The 18,600-nt window shown below is 45.4% G+C and overlaps 1 protein-coding gene across 1 annotated transcript in view; it reads left to right on the forward strand.

Annotated features, from left to right (window-relative positions):
- KCNJ5 (potassium inwardly rectifying channel subfamily J member 5) overlaps nt 1–18,600 on the forward strand; it is a 38,627-nt gene that overhangs the window by 8,850 nt on the left and 11,177 nt on the right. Inside the window, exons 3-5 of the mRNA XM_067562580.1 lie at nt 15,523–15,827; nt 17,322–17,390; nt 18,210–18,296. Coding sequence (XP_067418681.1) covers nt 15,523–15,827; nt 17,322–17,378 — 362 coding nt within the window. The 3' untranslated portion in view covers nt 17,379–17,390; nt 18,210–18,296. The remainder of the gene's footprint in view (nt 1–15,522; nt 15,828–17,321; nt 17,391–18,209; nt 18,297–18,600) is intronic.

Consider the following 18,600-nt stretch of genomic DNA (forward strand, 5'->3'; position numbering starts at 1 on the left):
AGGCAACAGACGGGCGTTATGCAGTGTCTTCGGTGTCACCCGGTTTCAATCGAGTCCCAGTTTCCTCCCATGAATATGTGTTCCCTGCCGGTACTTCCCAAAACTGGAATGCAAAGGTATTTATGGCATGACATGACAGAACTCTGTCGTTAAATCTCTGTCTCGCTTTCCAGCAAGCCTCAGAAGGCAGATAGACATAAGGGAGTCCTTTTAGCTCAGAGGGGCTGGAACCAGTCTGAACTCCCTGGAAGTGACTATGGGCTGGCTATTGTAACAGCTGTGCCTGATGATTCCCTTTGCACCATTAAATATACAGATACCCATTGTCTAAGCCACATTGTTTGTGGAGTGCTCTGTGTAAACTCGAAAGCTTGTCTTTCGCACCAACAGACCCATAAAAGATATTATCTCACCCATCTTGTCTTTCTAACATCCTGGAACCGACATGGTAACAACACTGCATACAAGCTGACTCCATGTCATTTTCTTCCAACCTCACCTTAATAGCTGGCATCACATTACACATGGGAGGGGGACCCAGTTTTGGGAGAAGTATGAACAACTGTGTCCTTTGACCACAACTCAACGCAAACCTGGACTTCCAACACTCTGCAGTGTTTGGTTAAAGACACATCTCCATCTCCCACCCAGAAGCAGCTGCAGGAGGGCTTCTGGGGACCTCTACCAAACACATTCTTCTTAACTGTGTGGCAGGCACAGGGGCCTAGTAGTGAGGGTGGTGTACTGGGTTTTAAGAGACCTGAGTTTGATTCCTGGAATTCGTCTGCTGGAGGCCACTAGAAACCACTTGCTTCCAGGGGCTCTAGTTCTGGCTCTTCTGCTGACTCTCTGTGTAACCTTTGGTCCATAAAGTAACCTCTCTGTGACCAGTATCACAGATGGGGAAAATGCCTGCCTACCCCACAAGGGGTGCCATGAGCAATGAAGTGCTGGGTGAGTACTGGTGGGAGCTGGTCAGGTCTTTCTGTGCTCCCTGGGATAGGGTAGGGGTGTCTGCAATCATGTCTGTTCCCTGTATGGCCTCTACGGAGGCACTACCCAGCCAGCAGCGTGGGGCTTTAGGAATTAAGTCCCAGCTGGGGAATTCAGAGTGGGCTCATGGAGCCCCCTCTGGCTGAGAAGTAGTGAGATGCAACTGAGCACTGGTAAATTCATAGCCTTAGGATGTGGTTGGGCTAATTTCAGATGAGAGGAAGGCATTGTTGTCTAGAAGCCAGGACCAAGCATTGTGGAGGAAGGAAAACAGCTCTGCTAGTATTGTGCATTTGTAGGTAGATCTGCCAGTTAAGGGATTAAGTGACGTGAGAAAACTGAAGCTGGTGACTAGGATGAGTTGGGGTTTTGTTTAGCTCTGTACAGGTGCTCTCTGAAATGCCAGAGAGGGCTTGAACTTAACCTGAGCTCCCTGCAAAGTTTCTCTCCCGCTGCCCAGACTATGGTCCTGCCCCAGTGTTAGTATCATGTCTTACTGGGGATGCCTGAATGGGGTGCCCAGTTATTACTGATTCTTAAAACCACCATCACCATACCACTTGGTGCTTTAGATTCCAAGCTTAAGGAGGCTGGGGGTGGAAAACCTAACTTCTGTGACATTCCACCCCCCTCCTCCCCAGTGGCATTCAACAGCCACTTCTGCTGTCCCCAGAGATGCCTGTTACCAGGAGGTAATTGTGTCGGGAATAATAAAATGGACAAACAAGCAGGTTTTAATCCAATCAAATGCTAATTAAATGTGACTGCATTGTGCCTTGACCCTGGCAAATCTCTGAGCAAAGACATTTCCAGAGGTGGCAGAGCTCTGGGCTGCCTGTTTAACACAGACACAAGCAGCCCCCTGCGTAAATTGGCAGAGCTCTGTGCGCTTCAGTGGAGCTGGCCCAAGAGCTCCAACCCTGCTGCTCAATCCGTTGCAAACTGGCTTGATCACTACTCATTTGGGACTCCATCATTCCCTAGAAGTTACCCCCAAGAACTCTCAGCAAGAGTCACCTACTGGGGCAGACTTTGCTGCAACAGAATCTAGAAGGAGATGATTTCTCGAACTGGATCCCAGATCATCCCTGGCTTTGTCAGCCACCCACAGCAGCAAACAGGACACCAGGACAAAGACAAGCACAGGTGGTGCTGCCAGCTTCTTTCCTAGGTCTTTGGGTGGGTAGTGACCTTCCAAGCAGAGTGTGAGGGTAGTCCTGAATAGATTACATTGCAGCAGTGTAACCTATTTGCAGTGCATACATGGGATAATGCAGCATTACTAAGGAGTATTCTTTTACTGGAGGTATATTGCAGAGATGGGCCAGTATGCAGATCTGGATCTGAACATTACCAGAGCTCATGAGAATTTAAATGGCAGATTCTGCTTAGGGACCATATCTAGTATATCGGACTATAGTGAAGTGTATTGGCTATGTGTGCCGTTGGGGCAACAGTGCTGTAGAGTAACACTATGTTATAGCTAGACTACTAGCAATCCAGGCCCAATTTTCCACTCATTTACACTAGTGTGTAAATCAGGAGTCACTCCACTGATGTCAATATAGTTTCATCAGTGTAAAACAAAAGGCTAATCAGGTTCACGCCTAAATTGTGAGGCTCTGAGTACACTCTTGGACACTCCAAAAAATATCATTTCAGGGTGCTATAGAGGAGGGAGATTTATAATGGAATTTCATTTGGTAGCCTTTGGTTGGCTTATATCAAAGAGAACCCTGTACGGAGATTGGAGGTTAATATCTAGCAGAACCTCAGTAACCCATCACAAACTAACCCATTTCACCATCACAAACTAACCCCATCAAGTCATGGTTGAATAGATACTCTGCGTCTTTAAACAGTGCTTCCTCTTACAAAAGCTCAGCCACTGCTAATGGTGTGCAAGAGGAAGTCATAAGCAGTAACAACCTCAAAATTAAAAGCATGGCAGAGGAATTGGATTGCTTTACAAATGGATTCCTCTCCCAGGGGGACTGCACAGACCAGTGTGTAATGACATTAAGGAGACTGGATCTATCAAAATTAATTGCTCCAGTCTCAGGGATGGTACTGCATTTGCTGTTAAACCCAAAAAATAGAGCTGGAAGATCCCTTCCCACTGGGCCTAGGGCTGGGCGGACATCAGAGTGCACCGAGGTTTGACTAAAGCATTCGGAAGCTGAGGTGGCTTTCCGTATGGCTCGTGTGTAGAGTGAGGGGTAGACATCTCCCCAGAACAGGGTGTCCTGCAATGATGGAGTGCATATCTCTAGTTTGCGGCCTTTGTTGAGAGTGCTCATGAATGGTCATCCTTGTGATAGTTTTGTGATATGAACTCCTGTTATTAGGGACTGAATGAAGGTCCGCAATTTAGAATACTGCGTGGACAAATGAACAATAGTTGGTTCCTGTTAATGTGGCTGGATCCCATTTTTGGCTGGTTCTGTGAATTATTTTCTGATGCACTGCTTTCGCTTGCCACGGGTGGCATTTTGAGCTAGAGCAGTGATGAAGTTAGCTCTGTTCCCACTGACTGCTGGGTACAATATTTATATGGGCGGCCTGATATTTAGAGATGAGGTTAGAACGTGTTTGGGGTAGGTCAGATGAAGTTGGAGGGATCAGACCTAATGAAATGAACCCTACGGTTAGGCAAATTCATAATCAGTTTGGTTTTGGTTTATATGGAAGCTTGTTGAATAAAAAAGCTTGCCAGTTAATCTAGATGTGAAGAGCTGCAAGTCCTCATTTCTGCAGTCACATTTCAGAGAACTCTAAAAATGCCATTGTAGGGCTCAGTGGTTATTGTTTCTCAATGACTGCAGAGCAATCCACTCAGTTTACAAGGAGCAAAAAACATTGGCTGGGATTTAAAAAAAAAAAACTCAAGGAATTTGGAGACTCAGCTCCTACTGAAAGTCAGTGGGAGCAGAGAACCACATTTTTAAGGGAACTTAGGTGCCTAAAGAAGCCGTTAAAGACCTAGTAGGATTTTCAAAAGCACCTAGGCACCCAACTCCAACTGATGTCAGTGGGAGATAGGTGTCCAGTGGGATTTTCAAAAGTGACTATCTGCATCTTAGGCACCTAAATACCTTTGAAGATCTGGGCATGAGTATGTACAACCCTGAGCTTGCTTTAAAAATCCCACCCATTATTTCTAACTGCCAGTGCCACAAACTCAATCTAGGATCCGAGAGCAATGCCGAGACAAGGTGGGTGAGATAACCTCTTTTACTGGACCAATGTCTGATGGTGAAAGATACAAGCTTTCCAGCTGCACAGAGCTCTTCTTCTGATCACTGCAGTCACCAACTGATCTGAATACACACCGACCTGGTGAAGAAGAAGGTAATACTTGGGCAGTCTTTTTTTCAAAGCACCTCAGAACAGATTTTCAAAGATATTTAGTTGCCTAAAGATGCCCATTGGCGCCTAGTCAGGTTTTCAAAAACCCCAAAGCAGGTTATGCACCTAACTACCATTAAAAGTTAATGAGACTTGGGCACCTATCTTTCTTAAATGATTTGAAAATCCCAGTAGATGCCCAGCTGTGTCTTTAAGATCCTAAATACCTTTGACAGCCTGCCCCATCATGCCTGACCACTATGCCATATAAATGGCTAGAGGTTTTATGCGCATAACTAGAAGTGGTAAAAAATAATGAATGTTTTTTCATTAACATGGGGGGGAGGGGAAATGTTTATTGCAATTTCCAAAAGTTTCAGTCAGCTATAGGGGGAAAAAAATAATCACTAATTCCCGCTCACCTTCCAATTTTCATCCCTGCCCCATTTCCATCAGATACGCCCCCCCGCCGTAGCATTAGTCCTACCTAAAGTAGCATCCTGTAGAAACAACATATTAGTATGTGTCTCCTGGCACTACTGGCTCCAAAGCATTAAAAACACCAGAGGAAAGCTCAGTTCCTGGGCAGGCCTGTGTTGATTATTCCCTGAGTGAAATGGCTACAGCAGGTGCAAAATCACTACAGGTGACAAGCATTCAGTACTGTTTTGTGGACATCTTAAAAGCTGCAGACTCCGTTACAGTGCCAGCTTCATGAATTGGGCACAGAGATGATTCTCCCTGGCCTTTAAGGAATCTGTTTGTAAAGTCCATGCAGTTTTGCTTTCAGTGTTCTTTCTTTCTTTCTCTCTGTCCCCCCACTCCATGGCAACAAAAATCCAACACCAGTGGCCCAGTGTGCCACTGACCTCTTCATTGCACAGAAAAGAGGAAGTATGAAGCAATGCAGTCAGAGTCTAAAAAGCAATAGAAAGCTAATCCCCCACACGCACTCAGATTCATCTGGGTTGTGAGATGAACGACTTGGCTGATTCAATTAGAGAACATTAGAGAGCCCAGCTTTTTTCCCTTAAGCCATCATTCATTTCCTATGATGAAGCAGTCTGCGCTGCTTATAAGTCTTTCTGGATGAGACTTGCTTCCCTCCCATCCGTTACCCTCCTCACCTCCTTCACTGACAATTAACCAAAGATTGAATTACCAAGAGCTGTAGCTACCCTGCAAACCTCATTCTGCACCAACCACTTCTGTTGCCTGAATGCGAAGCTAGGTGATAACTGGGCATTCAGGGAGGCATCATGTTCTCTTATTTCAGCCCGGGTTTTCACCGGTTTTCTTTGACTTTTCCCCCCTTACATTAAATAATCAGTTGGAGATAATAGAGCTGACATTAATCCAGTGACCCACGACAGTACTAACACACAGAACTATACTTAGACACTGTTGGAAGAGAGATAGTCTAGTGGTTAGAGCAGTTGGCTGTGAGTCAGGAGTCCTGGCTACTATTCCTCACGCTGTCACTGTGTGACCTTGGGCAAATCACACCCTCTCTGCACCTCACTTCATCCATCTTTAAAAAGGATAGGCTGATATTCCCCTGCTGCAAAGGTAGGGCTAGGGGAAATAATCACAGTGAAACTCAAAAATATTGAAATCTGAGGGATTTGCATTTCAGTCCCATGTCCTGAAATTAATCAAACTTTGCATGCAAAAAGTGGTAAAATTAGCACTAGCTTTTTGTTCGGTCAGTTGGTTTTTGCTTATCAACAGGATCATTTTAATTCTTAAAGATTTGCATCAGTGAGAAGGGCATTATAGTACCTTCATCTCACAAATGGGGCATTGTGATGGAAACTGATTCGTATTTGTAAATGTCTTTGATATACCTGGCTTCCGGGTGTGGGAATGAAGTAGTGAACTAGACTACCGGTCACTTTCCCTGAAAAGAGTGGTCTTGCAGAACTATTTGAGATGCTTAACATGGCTCCTTAGCCATAGTATCGGAGCACCTCCCCATCTTTAAAATATGCACAATGCCACTGGGAGGTAGGATAGCATCATGATCCCCCTTTTGCACATGGGGAACTGAGAGGCTAAGGCCCAGATCCTCAAAGGTATTTAGGCACCTAACTTCCATTGATTTCAATGGGAGTAAGGTACCTAAATAAATTGTGACAAGCTGGGACTACATGATTTACTAGGTCCACAAGTCTGTGACAGAGTAGGGGATTAAAGCGGGTCTCCCACCTAACCTCTGGCCCATCCTTGCTGTCTAACAGATGTGATATGGTGAAGGCAGAAGGCGGTAGAAGAGTGCTGGATGGGAGATATGTGAGCCCCAGAATGCTCCGGGCTTTGTTCCCTGCTGACTAACTCAGAGCCACTGGGGGCAATTAGGAGCAGCTGAGGCTGATTAAGGATCAGCCAGGTGCTCCATAAAGGGCTCCGCCCCAAACACACAGGGCATGAGCTGGAGGAAGTAGGAGTGCTGTGCTGTGCTGTGCTGTGCTGCTGATGAGCTGAGTACGGAGCTGTGCAGAGGAACAGATTGGAGAGCAGAGCGCTGTGGTGGAGCAGTGAGGAGGAAGGTACCGGCTCAAGAAGCCAGAAGGACTGAAGGAGGGGGAAATTAGCCCAGGGGAAGAGTGTGCTGTCTGGAAAGCAGTACCAGCAGCCCATAGCTGCTTCTCATAGGGCCCCTGGGCTGGGACCCAGAGGAGCGGGTGGGCCTGGGGTGACGGGCAACTTCCTGGCCCACTACAAGCAGGAAGGTGTGAGACCCACTGAGGGAAGCCGGCCATCAGCCACACAGAGCAACACATTTCAGTGCAATTGAAATTTCAGTTTATTATCTGACAAATCTAAGGATCTGATCTTAGAGGAAACATGTCAACCTTGTGCCGCAGCTTCCTGAAACATAACAAGGCAAGAAACGATAGATTAGATGATAGATTAGAGGATCAGTAATTTAATAAATTGGGGTCATAATATAAAGAAGTGAGTATGGTCTCTCTCTCTCTCTCTCTCTCTCTCTCTCTAACTTGTTTAGTTTGCCAAGTTTGCTTTATCTGCAAACTTTTTGTATGTTCCATTTCATTGCCTACATTAGACCCTTATCTCTTGTGAATTTCCAGCACCCAGGAGCATTCCCATGCCTGGAGAGCATTCTGAAAAATTAAAATTTCAGTCTACCCCTCCAGCATGAAAATCAAAGTGAATCTAGTATTAACATGCCCTCCTCCAAAGAAGATGCACAGAAATAATTGGGGGACCATGATCCCACTTTCTAATATTCCTTTTGAAGTGAGAGGAACAATATTGGCTTTGTCAGAGGCCAGGTGTTCCTTGGACTAATTAGTGTAAATGGCCTAACATTTTCTACAGCCATTCAAGAGATGCTTCGGCATATTGGATGCTAATTTAAGGACATGTGTTGCTTAATTAAAGTAATGGGATTTTAAATATTGATAACTATTCCCTGCAACCCTAGCTGGTTGTCAGTGTCCATTTCCACACCATCTTCTCTCTCCATGTTTTGTCCATTTCCATTGTAGGTGAAATTCACCTCTGAGGATTTGAGTGGCTAACTGGCCTTGTACTTAGCCCTCTGAACAGGTGTGAATTTCACCCTTCATATATGGAAAAAGACCCTGTCATTAATTTGCTGCACAGGAAAGGAAAGGAATGGACAGAGCAGGGAAATTCATTCAGTTGGGGGAGGAGGCGAATTACCAGTAATGCCTGTGTCTTCTTTGTAAAAAGAGCCCATCAAGTATGGCAAATGTAGAATTAGCATCCATGGGACAGCAGATAACAGCTCTATGGCATTTAAATAAAGTTAATTTTATGTTGGTGAAAAATGTTGGCTTGACAGCCCCAGAGGCTGGATGTTTCTATCCACTGAGCAGGTCCAGCCCAGGTAGCAGTAGTGAAAGCTTTCCGAACCACAATCCTGTTGATGTGCTTCAAATTAAACCTCTTAAATGAGGGTGCTCACTCATTCTCCATGATCTATTCAGTTCTTGTCCACGCTAATGAAATTGCCAAGGTTGCTAGCTGCCATGGTATGCTTGATACAGGCAGCTATGTCCTCCAACAGCTGGACAAAGGCTATCAACTAAGGTGTAGCTGACCTAACGTGTGAGACAGCAGCAACTTGGCTATTGCTGACTGGCGCTGGATTTGAACTGTGACCTAATGATTATACAAAAGCCTGTAACTCATGAGCAATCTCCTTCAGAATTTTTCTTTTCTTATCAATGTAACAGAGCCAGAGGCTTCTATTTTAGCTGCATAATCAGTGACATTGCAATCAGTGAAAGGTTCTGAAGTCTGCATCTCCCATTGAGTACATAGTGGGAAAATAACAGACTCCTTACTGAGGGGGCCATCAAGATTCCCTTTCTTCTTTGCATATTAACATTTTCCCAGCTTTGAAACAGTGTAAGCGGCTTGATTCCAACTGATTTTGATGAGAAGGAAGTGTTTTCTTGGTACAGTTCCCTGGCCCCTATTTTACACACCAATTGCTCCTCCATGACTTTGCTTGCTTTTGAATGTAATGAAAGAAACCTGTCTTCATTCATTTATTGGAAACCAGAGATCTAGCAGTTTATAAAACAAAGCATCTATGGCTGCTCTAAGTAGAAACATTCTCAATCCCCTAAGTAGGATTCTAGCCCAATAGACTAAAACATCACTTCAGTGTACAGTGAACTTAACATTTAAAACTTTGTGAAAGTTTTATTACAGCACTTGAAACTGCAAAATACTCTTCTGGGTTCCAGTTTTGCTATCACCTTGAGACAGAGAACAGGCTTTGTAAAGGTGATACATCTGGGCCCAGTTTTATGCAAAATTTATTTTGATTCCAGCTTAGTTTCGATTTTATTTGCACTGAAACTCAAGCTGGTGATGGTAGAGAGGTGAAAGATGCAAAGCTAACATCTGAAAAGCGTGAACGTTGAGGTTTTCCATTTCATTTCAAATTTTCTAAAATCCACCGATTTTGCAGATAAAAAATGAGCATACTCTTTTTTTTCATTTTAAAATAAGACCATGTGGGAACCATTTCCATGGAAAATATGGTCCTATGTTCCAGAAAAATAAATAAAATTAGAAAGTATCTTTTTCTGAAACTTATTCCAGATGAAAATGGTTCCCACATTTTGAATCTTTCATGCATTTTATGTCAGAATACTTGGTTTTTTTCCATTAAAGTTTTCTCATTTAAATGAAATTTCTGGGTCATAAAATGCACAAAAACAAAACAAAAAAGGGAGAAAAATTACCCTCTCTTTTGAGAAAAGGGGTAGGCAATGATGTCAGCACTAATGGTTTTATGGGATTTTTCCCCAAGGAATTCTTGAAGTTAGACACTTCCCGCAACTTCACTGCGTTCTTAACAGGCCTTTTGAAATCTCCAAAAAGCCAGTGCTTCTAGCAACCGTGTCGGATGCTGTGGCATATCTATTTAGGAGGCCGTGATACTCTGGTGGTGATGTACAGCAATGGCAAAACTGCTGTGGTCCTTGTCTAAGGTGAACACAGTGCATTGTGGATAACTATGTCAGTACAGGTTCAGGTCTTTATTACAGACAAGGCCCAGGAAGTGAAACTGCTGATTTCTATTAATAACCCACAGCCCATCCGACTGTTCAGCATGCACACGGCCAAGGATACATTATATGAAAGTGGAAAGCAGCTGCGCCCAGTTCTCTTAATGAAAATAAGGCTTATTATTTTCAACACCTCCATTGTCATCTTCTTTCAGTTAGAGGCAATAATTAGCCAGGGCCATTACAGACACATTAATTAGCCAGGCTGGAGAGCAGCGGGGCAGCCTGCAGAACAGGCACTTAAGGGAACTTACAGCTGGGACAATGCTGTTGTTTGCTGTGTGGTGTAGAGGTTGCCAGGCAGTTGGTCCCCACTCAATTAAACTCTGATGCACATGTGCAAAAAAGGAATATCTGAACGGGATTATGCAGTGATTACAAGTTGTCTTATTGTGCTGGCTCTGTGTACCCTGGGGTTACAAAAAGCAGCCACTGCAGGAAGCCGGCAGTATGTAGTCCTTGGTCGATGAAAGCTTTCCATTGTTCATCTTAATTGAATACTTACAGCAGGAGATAAATGTGATTGTGTCTGTGAAGCTCAGAATCAAGGTAAGGTATTCCCTCAGGTAAAAGAACTATTCCAAGACATTGATTGCAAGGCAGGAGTTCCTTTTACATGTCTGAGGCTGACTATCTCTGATGATGGGAGGGGCACTCCCTTCTGATCTGATCATACGTAAACTGGGAAATGTGGTCTGGATGAAATTACTAGAAGGTGGGTGCACAACTGGTTGAACTACTCAAAGAGTAGTTATCAGTGATTCACTGTCAAACTGGGAAGATATATCAAATGGTGTCCCGCAGAAGTCGGTCCTGCATCTGGTACTAGTCAATATTTTCATTAATGACTTGGATAATGGAGTGGAGAGTACGCTTAGAAAATTTGCAGATGACACCAAAGTGGGAAGGGTTTCAAGCACTTTGGAAGACAGGATTAGAATTTAAAACAACCTTGACAAATTGGAGAATTGGTCTGAAATCAACAAGACGAAATTCAGTAAAGGGAAGTGCAAAGTTCTTCACTTAGAAATGAAAAATGAAATGCACCGCAACAAAATGGGGAATAACTGGCTGGGTGATAGTACTGCTGAAAAGGATCCGGGGGTTATAGTGGATCACACATTGAATATGAGTTGACAATGTAATTCAGTTGCCAAAATGACTAACATCATTCTGGGGTCTACTAGAGGAGTGTCATATGTAAGACACAGAAAGTAATTGTCCCACTTTACTCAGCACTGGTGAGGCCTCAGATGGAGTACAGGGCCCGGTCCTGGGTGTCCCACTTTAAGGAAGATGTGGACTAATTAGAGTCCACAGGACAGCAACAAAAAATGATAAAAGGCTTAGAAAACCTGATTTATGAGGAAAGAACTAGGCGTGTTTAGTCCTGAGAAAAGAACATTGAGAGAGGGGGGACCTGATAATGGGCCTTCAGATAAAGTGAGGGCTGTTATGGAGAGCAGTTGATCGTTGTCCTCCCTATGTCCACTGAAGGCAGGACAAGAGGTAATGGGCTTTTAATCTGCAGTGGGGGAAACTTAGGTTAGATATTAGTAAAATCTTTCTGACTGTAAGGGGAGTTAAGCCCTGGAAATTGGCTTCCAAGGAAGGCTGTGGAATCCTCATCACTGGAGGGTTTTAAGAACAGGTTGGGCAAACACCTGCCAGGGATGGTGTAGGCTCAGTTGGTCCAAGCTCAGTGCAGAGGGCTGGACTAGATGACCTCTCGAGGTCCCTTCCAGCCCTAAATGTCTGAGTCGAAGAGCTCTGGGATTTTATGACAGGACACAGAGCATAAAGCCATGCTGGGAGATGGCTCATCCACTTGTAGGGCCTAATCCTGAGAGAGACACAATGCCCTTTTTTCCCCACTGCCATTGCCGGGCAGCTGGAGCACGAAGCACCTTGGCAGAAGCATCTAGAACCTTAGTGGATTCTAGTTATGTCGGGCGGGGAGCACTGCTCATTTTAGATCCAAATTTCTTCTGTCCCCCCCCAACTCCCGAACACACGCACTCACAGCCTGTTGTTCAGCACTCGACGGCCCAGATCCTCAAGGGTACTTAGGTGCCTCACTCCCATTGAAATCCAACATGCGGTGCTAGATACGTGAAAGGCATCTTGGAGCCGGCCCTGACATCCCAAATGTGTAACACCGGGTTTTAAAATGGCTTGCAACAAATCCTCTCATCAAGGGATAGGGCAGGGAGGGAGAAGCCAATGTTATCTGGGATGGATCACTTGATGATCACCTGTTCAATTCATTTCCTCTGAAGCACCTGGCTTTGGCCACTGTCAGAAGACAGGATACCGAGCTAGATGGACCATTGCTCTGACCCAGTCTGACCGTTCTTATGTTCTTCTGATGGGTCAGGTCTAGGGAGTGACCCACATCTCTTGAGGGAAAGCATGTGGGTACTCAGCAGCATGACAGGACCTGAGAGCTACATGAGTCTTCTGCTGCTGTATGCAAACTTGGCATAAGAGAATGAATGTCAAACTGTGTCTATCCCTGATGTCTGGGCACTCTCTGGCCTGCCCATAAGAAGCTCCTTACTAGAGATCTGCAGACTATTTTGTATAAAGCAAGGATTGTCCAGATCTCAAACAGGCTCTCTCCTCGAAGCTCCGAACAGTTGGGATCACTTTCCTCCTCCCTTATTTTATTTTTCACAGCAGCCTCTGCACTTCCTAGTTCCTGCCAGTCCAGGAAGCAGAAGTGCCAGAATGCTGTGACTAATACCGTACTTGTTGTTCCTGCTTAGAAGCAAGTAATACCGGAAATCTCCTTGAAAAGCCTGTTTGAGAAATTTCCAGCCCTGTTTTGCAGCTCAAAGTGTTATGTTTCTTTCCCCAAGCACAAATAACAGCCATGTTCTCCTGGCCTGGCTGCCTTTTGTTTTAAGTTAAGGAAGAGGGAAGAGAACAAGAAAGAACAAAAGTAAAGTCTCCAGGAGAGAGCTGTGTGTGTGAATCTCCAGGCGAAGGGGTAGAGGTGCACACGTGTGTGCATGCTATCTGACAAGATGCAGCAGCTGTGAGAACAAAAGGTCTGCTTCTGCAGACAGGCACAGTTACTACAAAGGAAGGCTTTTGCAGTGGCTAGTGCTAGAGAGACCCAGCTCTTTGCTCCACCACAAATTTCCTGTGTGACCTTGGGCAAGTCAGTCAGCCTCTCTGTGCCTCAGTTCCCCACTTGTATAATAATAACAGAGCACTTTCCTCCCTCCAAAGAGGGTTGTGAAAACAAATGCATTAGAGACTGGGAAGTGCTCAGATACTATGATAATTGGGACCATATTAGTTCCTATGTTACATTTCAAATGTAAAGGTGCAGTGTGCAGAAAATACAGGCATCATTGTCATAGCTGTATCCACAGGGTGCTCATCTGAACCCACCCTCTGCACTGATCTTCTAAGGTTTGCCCACTGCTAGGTATTGCCAGCCACAGAGACCATTTATGATCAATCTCTCTCTCTCTCTCTCTTGTTCCAGGCTTTAAAAAAAAAAAAAAAAAAAAAATTTGTCCCTGATGTAACAAAGCTTTAACCTGACTGAATTCAGCAGAATTACACCAGCGTTGAATTAGGCCCTATGAGTTTGTACAGAAAAGTCAGGCTCTGTTGCAATCAGAAATTTGGGTAGTTGGTGCCATAATGGTCTAGTGTTTCAAGTACAGATCTGGAAACCGAGGGACATAGTTTCGTTTCCTGGCTCTGCCATTGACATGCTGCGTGGGAAGTTCACGCTGCTTCTCCGTGCCTCAATTTCCACAGATGATAATGCCTCCGGGGGGAGGTTGGGAGTAGCTAATGTTTGCACAGCCCTTTGAGATGCCCAAATGGAAGTTACTGAGCATTACTGCTGCTGTCTGGTACCCACGTCACTAACACCTGCCATAGTGGTGCTCTCTCCATCTGGAGGTAGACTGGGGCATGAGGCATCCCCTGAGACGGGCACCCTGGAAATGCCTGTGTGAGCAGAGCAAACCGAGTCTGCCTATAGCATCTACCTGGAGCTACACATCTTTCTCCCTCCCTGCTAACCCCTGTGGTTGTGGGTACCTCTCTAGCGGCCTCAGGGACACAGCGTATATTCCACCCAGTGAACATGCTCCTCTTTGGCTGCACTCCAGCCCAGGGGTTGAAACCACTCCATGGATGAAGGGAAAGAAACCCAACGGGGAATACACACAAATAAAACTGCACGGACGGGGTCCTGATGGACAGGCACAGCTCAGCCATGTTAATCTGAATTCCACAGCCGCCTCCAAAAGAGAAGGACCCTAGAGGCTGTGAAAGGCGATAATGAGAGCCAAGGCTGTTCTCGGTTCTGGGAGAAGAGGTACCTTATGTCTTCCTGCACCTGAGCTCGACAGGATGGAGACATTTCCTAACCCAACTTGCTTGTCCTTTGTGGTGCCCAGCTGCTAGAGAACATATGGTATATTTCTCCCTGAATCATAAATGCCCCTGGCACTAACATTTTCCCCCTGTCATAGCCTTCGTCTTCTGGTACGGTAGTTTGGGCTGTGACAATTAGAATTGAATTGAATGATCTTATTCCAGGCAGGCCTCTCTCTCACATGCCAGCGAGAGCATCGGGAGGTCAAACTTTCCCTACCTCCCTGGAATGACTTCCAGAAGCGTAACCCACGTAAAGCAAACAAAAGGCAAATATTTGAGACAGAATTCAGCCTTGCAATGGGCGGGTGATTTCAAGGTGGGGCTGCCCTCACTTGTCCCAAGACTGAATTTTTGCCCTTGAAAGGGTTTTCTTTCGATTTTCCCACAGTCAGTGAATACACAGAACAAGCACTCATCCTGGGCCTGAGAACAAGCTTGACAAATTTCAGTCTCGTTTAATGGAAACCCCCGTTGCCTTCAGTGGGCTTTGGTTCAGGCTCCTGTTGCTAGCTCTGGGCACCCAGTGTCTAGCACATGTGGGTGCTGTAGTAGAGTGGCATAGCAGGTGTTGCTGCAGGTGAGCTGAGTTTGAGCAGGGAGAACTGGAATTGCAGGGGGTGTAGAGGTCTGAACTGAGGGGCTACGACAGAGCAGTCGGGGGAACCAAAGTTAGATTGATGGGGTGCTATACAGGCTAGGTCTGACATGCTTTGACTGAGCTGAGGGCGAGGGGGGTGGTTCAGGGCTGGAATAGCACGGGGTACTGCAGGTCAGGGATGAGGTGTGCAGCAGGGATGGTGTGATCCCAGCACTGGACTAGTCAGAAGGTCAAGACTGACCTGCGTCAGCAGAGCAACGAGGGGTGGTGGGAATCTCCGTAAGTCCATGCCTGAACTACTCTGGTCTACCACTTAGTGCCATCAAACCTCATCCCCCACAAGCCCCATGTTCAGGACTGTAAACATCCCAGCTGTCTAAAGAAGCTGCGATGGGGCCATTCGTTTCCCTGTGTTTCAATACCCAGCTTTTTGTGCTAGAGCCGCTTGTGAGGCCTGTTCAGAGAAGACCTTTTCTGTGTCCCAGAGCCAGCAGGATGGAAATCCACCGACGCACTTGTAAATGAGAGCAGGATAGCGTGGGCACGCAGCATGGCTTTGCATTTAACATGCCTTTGTCTCCTCTCCTGACGCAGGGATGACTTGCCAGGCCCGGAGCTCCTACATGGACAAGGAGGTGCTATGGGGATACCGCTTCACTCCCGTCCTCACCCTCGAGAAAGACTTTTATGAAGTCGACTACAACAGCTTCCACTGCACCTACGAAACCAACACCCCAACCTGCTGTGCCAAGGAGCTTGCTGAATCTTTCAAAGAGGGCCGTCTGCTCAGCCATCTCTCCTGCGCCACCCTCCGGAGCGGGGGCGGGGAAGCCGAGACAGCGGAAGAGGAAGAAAGGGAGGTGGCTGGACTGAATGGAGCCAACGGAACAGCAGGAGAGGTGAAGGCAGATGTGTCTGTATAACACATGGATCTGTGCTGGACAATAGACAATATACATGCTCCTACTGAGGTCTGGTGGCTAGGGCACTAGCCTCATAGTCAGGAGACATGGATTCTAGTCCCAGCTCTGATACTCACCTTTGGGTGACCTTGGACAAGTCACTCCGTAGCCCTATGCCTCAGTTTCTCCCATCTGTAAAACCAGGCTAATGATACTTCATCCACTTTTGCAAAGCATTTTGAGGTCTATGGAAAAGATGTGCTAGATAAGAAGTGTTGTTATTGTTGAAGTTCCCCCAGAGAGATTCCTTGATTGGTCAAAATTTTCCTTTTCAGGGGGTATATAAAAAGAGAAAACATAAAACAACCTAAAAAACTCCCATCTCAGTAAGAAGAATGTAGTTTCATATCTTCGCTTAATTTACAAGTCAATGCACTGTAGACATTGTTACTGCTAAATTAAAAGAGAGGAGAGAAAAATCCCCTCCTGTATCCAGCTAAGTGTCTCTTTCCTTCCTAGTAACTGCATATGGTGTTTAGAGTTTTCCTCCAGAACTGTATCCATCACGATTCATTTCTGACAGCTGGAACATCTAAAAACAGGATGATGGGTCTCTTTTCTGAGATAAACCAGGCGTTTTGTGCTGTGGCCTCTTTATCATATGCATCCTACTGGTCAGGCTCTCCTCCCAAACTGGTAAAGGGCCATCTCTGGTGTAATTGTTTTGGACATCTGTGCTGCTCTCTGCATAGCTTGTCGTCATAGGATGTTTAGATCTTGGTTTTTGGGCCTGCATCTGCCAGGTTCAATCCCCACTTTTGATCCATGCCAATGATTGCCATTTCCTTCTTTCATGTCTGGTCCACTTAGAGGATAAAAGCATACTACTGCTACCAGTTAAGACGTATTATTTTCTCTTATCGATTTCAGTGGACTTATTCCAGTTTCACAGCACTGTAACGGAATAGAATTTGACCACAGGTTACTGTTGTGGGCAGTGGAGGTGGGAGGAGGGAACTCAGTTTGTCTACACAGATCCAGTCTGGACTAAGGGGGTGTGAATTGCAATGTGTACTAGCATGATGTGCTGTCATACCCCTCTGTGGATGCTGTGGGCACAGACTAAAAAGTACCTTGTTCACATTAACTTAGTCCTGTTGAAAGATGGTGACATTAACACACACTAGATACGTTTTAGTTTGCACCTGCAGCATCCTCACAGGAGAGAGAGAGCACAGCATGCTAGTGAACGCCGCAATTCACACCTCTGGAGTTAGAACTGCGGGGCTACGTAGGCATAGCCTTACTCTGTATTTCTATGCTCACCTGGCATCGATTCTGGCTTTATATGTAATCACTGAGCGAAATCCGGCCCTGGCATAAGCAGGTTCCATGTAACTGAAATTACTGGGATTGCATCCATTTACAACAGCTCTGAATTTGGTTCATCATGCTTCAGAAATTAAACACTCACACAAAATTGTTTTACAGAATCTCTGTGACAATAACCAGAAAGCTGAACATCAAGTGGATCCAGTTAGGGGCTGAGAGGTGCCAAAGGTGACTTTGTTTTCCTGCTTCACTGTATGAAAAGTTCTCTGCTTTTTTTCTTTTTTTTTTAACAAATGTTTTGATGCTGTTTTTCCTAACAGTTTCTTTAGTCAACGGAAACTGGCTTTCACATAAGTACAGCCATGCAGTTAGGCTAGTGTAAACACATGGACCCAGATCCTCCAAGGTATTTAAACTCCTCACTTCCATTAAAAACAATTGAAATTAAAAACTGAGTTGAAATGCTGGCTCCACCAAAATGGATGGCAAAACTCCCATTGACTTCAGTGGGATTTGAATATCGCCCTTAATGTAGACAGACTGCAGTGGTTCAGAATGGGGCTCACATGAGTGTGATTTACCCCAGTAAGCTGCATTGTTTATCACAAGTTCAATGTGTCCATATTAGGTTTAACTACTTCCAGGTATTTACACTGATGCCAATTTCCTTCATAGAAAGAGCCCTATCAGGGAAAGGGAAAGATCCATCAGGGAAAATCAGGGCCAGAGACCCAGCACTCACAAGCAATACCATCCCAGGGAGTTCACGAAGGACACTTCAATAACATCTGAGTGGGCTCACCATTGACCTACCAGTTACATCTCCCAGTATATTGGGAATGCTTTGCCTTGGAGATCAGTTTTCCCACAGTTAAGGGGCCGACTGAAGCCCCTGGGAGTTCTTGGCCATGATTACTATGTGCGTAGGATTGGGCTACATTTCCAATAAGCAGGACAGCTGGACAGAAAAAACAACCAAAACCAGAAGGGGACAGGGGAAAACTGCCTATGTCTAAGAAATAATTATCTGTGAAAATTGTTTTCCAGGAGCCTTCAGTCCATGACTCAAGTGCACTCCTGATGTCAGGGAGAATAATAGAAAGTGAAACCAGAGCTGATCTGTGCAGGACAGAGGTAATTTCAGAACTTTGGAGAGGAGCAGTTAAGCTCTGCATGACGAGTTGACCTGTCCAGTTTAATTCAGCATTCAAGGCTTGGGAAGCTGGGGCTTCCCATGTGATTATAGGGATGGGGAGCCGCAAACATTTCACTGGGGTTTGATCTTAAGGGGGTCTCAGCTCAAGGCTGTTGCTGTTCTATACACTCCTGAGATAAATTAGCCAACTTCCAGCAGGCCAGGAAATGAGATCAGCTGCTCAGTGCCCGGACATTCCCTTCCCAGAAAACTGCTTTTGAAAATAATGTCAGACCTGCCAGT

The sequence above is a fragment of the Emydura macquarii genome, unplaced genomic scaffold (assembly GCF_026122565.2).
Source record: "Emydura macquarii macquarii isolate MOO-44397 ecotype Brisbane River unplaced genomic scaffold, CSIRO-AGI_Emac_v2 contig_312, whole genome shotgun sequence".
In the NCBI taxonomy this organism is placed as follows: Eukaryota; Metazoa; Chordata; order Testudines; family Chelidae; genus Emydura; species Emydura macquarii.